The sequence below is a fragment of the Montipora capricornis genome, chromosome 7 (genome assembly GCF_036669925.1).
Source record: "Montipora capricornis isolate CH-2021 chromosome 7, ASM3666992v2, whole genome shotgun sequence".
Lineage (NCBI taxonomy): Eukaryota > Metazoa > Cnidaria > Anthozoa > Scleractinia > Acroporidae > Montipora > Montipora capricornis.
Window position 1 is genome coordinate 33,250,692 of NC_090889.1, and position 5,000 is coordinate 33,255,691.

Below are 5,000 nucleotides of genomic sequence, written 5' to 3' on the forward strand. Positions count from 1 at the left end.
GGAAAATGACGAAACTGATTTTACTTTTCTTGATTGTCGGTGCTTCAGCTTTCGTAAAATGTAAGTATACTTTTATAATTGAAGTGCTTGCGAAATTTGTCCCGCTTTCTGGAATGCTTTCTTTCTGTAAGATGAAAAAGCTTTTTTTAGAAATGAATGGAATTGCTCCGCCATTTTGAATGAGTGGTCGACCACAGGGAAGTATTCCCTTGTTCTTTTGCCGCTACTTCCCATGTATTAGAAACAACGTCTTTAATTTTATTTTCCGAGTCCGCACTTCTACTCGCAGTGGCATCCTAGTTCATACTCAGGTGATTTAAGTGAGAAGTTTAGTTGAGACTTAAACACCATTATGTTGTATCATCGACGCACGGTATTGCATAGAACACCACCCGATATATCCGACTACGTGTCTCAATTATTAGGGTGAACTTTACCATGAATTAGTGAAATCGAAGGAAGTAGGTAAGGGGAGGAAAAAATCTAGTCAACTGGACTCCGGGGGGGAAGGGGGGGGGGGAGGGTACTCTGAGAAAAATTGGGTAGGGGTGTGCGGCCCGCTTCCCAAAACCCTTACCCTATTTATGACCAAAATCTGCGATTTTCCCTACCCTATTTATGGCCTACCTTATTTATGACCTGACCAAAAATTTGATACCCAGTTTATGACCTGACCCTTAAATCAATATTCTGGTGCAGACCTGCCTTATAGTTATTTCCCTAGTTCAGACCAATGTAAGGCAATGTTTATCTGCTTTTATTAGGTAGGTTAGATGATAAAGAAGTAGCTTCTAAATAAAAAACGAATTCAAGACTAGAGTGCAAAAATGGATACCCTATTTATGACCAAAACGGCTGAAAAAGCCCATACAAGGGAGTACCCCCCTTCCCCCCCTTCCTCCGGGACTGGACTGCATAGTCGCGCATGTCTTGTAGCTCGGTTGAAAATTTTAGTTTTTGTTTTTTTCGTCAGTGATCTTTGACTGTCGCTTCCAGTGTTTCTGATGTACTAATTATTTGGTGGTTGATATATTCATAGGGAGTAAAAATCCAAAGCTTCCTGGCTATCCTGTAATCTTCGGTGGTTGGGCATCTGAGCCCTACTGTGATACCGACCACAAGTCGGAAAAAGAATGTTTTGAAGATTGTATGGATGCCAATGGCCATCATAAAAATATTGAGATTGCTAACAGTATTGAGCCTGTCTGTCATCCGTTAATCCATGGAAAAAATGCATGTGTAAGTACTTGATAATTTTTCTTTATAACAACCCCGTGGACTCGAAAACTCGATTGCGGAGACAAAATAGTCTTACTTCTGTTTTGGTGTCTTTTTAACTAACCATATGGCACTAAATACCAACATATCGAAAACAACAGATATTTGCAGAGCTTTAAATCCGTTTTGGTTTCTAGCACGACTAAATCTGATATGGCTATTACGTTTCTATTCCTCTATTTATACGTAGGCCCCCCCAATTTTTCCCTCCCATTTGGCCCTCCATCCACACGCAACCTTAACTGGCGTTTCGGTAAGCGAAAGCAGAGGTTTTTAAATACGCTTTCCGGACTGGAAATTTTTGAAAACGTCGGCTTATCGTATAAGTGAGGACAGCCGAAAAATACGATGACGTCAGAGATAAGATCCTATCTATGCCATGCATGCTACGTACGCAAGGTTATCATTTCGCGTAGAGGACGAGCAAATACGATTCCTAAAAGCCACGTGTGAAAGCCAATCTATTGGATTTTAGCCCTCACGTTATACGTTGACATAAACTATTCAGAGACAGTAAAACACATAAATTTAATTGAATTACTGCATCCATTGGTGTTGGCATGAAACTATTGTTATGTCCACCTTTTTTCTCAGTTCCCCAGCTGGAAACCTGTTGCATGTCAATGTGCTAGACGGTGTGAATGTAAACTTGGTCGCTGTGCCACTGGTGAAATCGCAAAGTGTCCGTTTTGTAGACAGCCGCTCCCATCTTAAGTGAGTTTGCAAGACAGAAACGAGATGTGTATTGACTGTAAACTGCCTTCTCCTGAAATAAAGATTGCATAATGATATTGCGTTTTTCTTAGTTTATTCGACACTTCGTTTCATGAATGGACCTTTTCACGGTTCAGGTGGCTCAAACCGGTTTCAGGAATTAGGAGGGAATGTCTATAGTCACTGTCACAACTGGACAATTTTAAGGTGGCCCTAAATCCACTCCAGATATATCTGTTTAAATAACTTTGCGGAGAGTTTCATCTTAGCCAGCAAATATCTTTTCAGCAATAGAAAGTAGGGGTCACCCAGTTCGCTTTTGAGCGTAAGCATTTAATTTAAGACAAAATATGAGGCGTTTTTGTTTAAATGGCTTTTCTTTCTATAATAACCTATTACGTCACATTAATTAATGAGTGCATCTTCTTAAGCAATTATTGGCGTTTCGTGTAGTTGCCTTAGAAATAAGCCTTCTTTTTCAAAAGAAAGGGAAGTCTACGGGGCTTTCTTAAAACTAACTGCGGAATCACGGATCCTTAGCTCTAGTGGAAGAAAATACCCAATGCCCGTACGATTTAACTTAAAGTGTACAATTGCGTCTGTGGTATCTCTGTAATTGCTGTGGCCTGGTCTTTAAGGGCAACAGTCATTTCGCCTCTAATTTAGCGACAATTTGAAAAATGAAAATAATGTCAGTACAAATGCCTCTTAAAAGACATCTTAGCTGTCAAATTACAGCATCCTTGGCGGAGTTACGGGGGTTCAAGTTTGGCTAAAATCGCATGCAATTACTGTCATTTTCGCGGTGTTTACCCCCAACTATCATGGCGTCATTATGTGCGAAAAGGTCTATTGTATTGTGTTTTTCTTTCAACATGGCCGCCATTTCTTTGTCTGCTGTGTCGTAGGGGACTGACTGCAAACCACCTATTAGTTTAGTCCCTTATTAACCGTATTATTAGGTAAGACCCATTATTTTGTGTTTCTCCGGATCTCTCGTGAATGAAGTACAATCTTATGTCGCAAGCATTTTAGCGCTATCGCGGCTCTTTAAGGTATACCCGGCAAAGTACGTTTATTATTGTTACGTCACAATGTTAATAGTGATCATGGTTTTCATTGAAATCATGAGCGAGCAATGATTAATATAACTGTGTAGGTAATATCAAGTCAATCAAAGCCGCGGGTTTGTACTTCAACCTTGCAAAAATAGTGGATTAGGGTTGCACGTCCGCGGGCGCACCGCATCAGTATGTTTGCTCTCTCCCGACATTTTGAAATGATGTATATGAAATAAATCAAATACAAACTGCAAAAATGAAGTGAGATGGAGAATGATCCTCGCAGTTATGGACACAATTTGTGCCATAGTGTAAAAATCCCTGAAAAATCTAGGAATTCAAGGAGACTTGAACCCGTAACCTCGCGATGCCGGTGCGACTGATGCTCTAACAAACTGAGCTATGAAGCCACTGATGTTGGAAGCAAAGTCACTTGTGGGTTCATATGCTCCCGTGAAAGAGATGAAAGCAAATTCTGAATAAGAAATAAATCATAGTATATACATGTGAACAGCGGAAACGGTTCAAACCCATACTTGACTTGCTCCCACCGCAACGCTTAGCGATCAATTGCCATATAAGGTCAAGCTAAGGTATATGAGCTGATAACCGAGATTGAGCTAACCAATCAGAGCACGAGAGATGCATTAACCGAGGCTGAAAAGTTAATAATTAGCGTTAGTCCATGCACATATTTATCCATATAGCGCTACAGAAGAAACGGCCACACAAACAGATTGGATCAATTCCAACGTTTAGAAGTCCGCGAAAAGGCGAGAAACGTTTTTGTGATGAGCCTGCGTCTGTCTGACCACAAGGTACTACACAACATCGCATATTCATCAAGTTTTTTCAATTTTGCTCGGATTTCTACATCTACATTTATTAGAGTCGGTAAAACCTTAAAAGGTATCACACCAACTGCATTAACCGAGGCTGAAAATTTAACGAGAAGAAAAATTTCTACGCAAAGAAGCGTGCTTCTTTTGGCCATTCTCCTACGAAGCTTGAAAGCGGAGCAATGCGATTTTCTGGGGAGAAATTGCCCTGTCGCAAGAGCTGCTAAAAAAATTAGCTTTCACCATTGGCCTTCCATTGAGAGGCACAGTAAACAGCGAATTCGAAATCAAAATGCTCAAAATACCACTTCTGGGGCGAAAGAACGACAGTACACTGCAGTTAAAGTAATACAACGGTTCATTGCATATTCGTAGTGGTTGTTTAAGAAGGCGAAACATGAAAAGCGACTTCACGTGAGTATACACGTGAATAGCGCTCCCAGTACAATACAATAAGTACATGAAATAATTGATTCAGATTTTTTTTTTTTAACCTCCACAGCCTTAACGTGATATAATACTTCGACCAAAAAATCAAATTTTATTTTTCGTTGAATTTGAAAATTATGTTAACTAAACAGTAAGTGACCTAAGTTTAAGCCTTGATTTCAACAAGACACCTGTTTACTTTAACTGGAATTTTCCTATTCAATGGTCCGCCATTACTAACTTTAAAATTATGAGAGAGCTGGATCGAGGAGAAAATTACGTCAAAGACTCATTGGTTTAAGAATGCAATGCTTGTGCACGCGGCTGAATTAATATGTAGCACGGGAGTTTCGGGCTTTCAGACTTTTGAACTCGTGTTTTGCATATATAACAAGCTGAAATTTTAAGCTAGTGAGTAACTGACGTCACTTTTCCCTAGATCTAACCATCTGAGGTCCAATCGGTCAGCCAAGTGATAAGCAATCACAGTTTCAAAGTCTCGCTCTGACCACTATCTGGATTTGTTTCTCGGTAGCCCCGAATTCAAATCTTCAGCCACGCTTGTATGATAGCCAACAGGTTTGCCTCCGGCCTGTAGGGATTCTTAACAATGTTAGGTTCAATTTGAAATATTTGTTTCAGTTGTTTGCTCGGCCCCACAGGCATTTGTGCTATAACA

The 5,000-nt window shown here is 40.1% G+C and overlaps 1 protein-coding gene and 1 pseudogene across 1 annotated transcript in view; one reads left to right on the forward strand and one right to left on the reverse strand.

Annotated features, from left to right (window-relative positions):
- Positions 1-2,025, forward strand: part of LOC138057005 (uncharacterized) — a 5,208-nt gene extending 3,183 nt beyond the window's left edge. Inside the window, exons 2-4 of the mRNA XM_068903014.1 lie at positions 2-60; positions 1,040-1,239; positions 1,873-2,025. Coding sequence (XP_068759115.1) covers positions 6-60; positions 1,040-1,239; positions 1,873-1,992 — 375 coding nt within the window. The 5' untranslated portion in view covers positions 2-5 and the 3' untranslated portion in view covers positions 1,993-2,025. The remainder of the gene's footprint in view (position 1; positions 61-1,039; positions 1,240-1,872) is intronic.
- Positions 1-5,000, reverse strand: part of LOC138055858 (fibronectin type III domain-containing protein-like) — a 74,913-nt pseudogene that overhangs the window by 68,615 nt on the left and 1,298 nt on the right.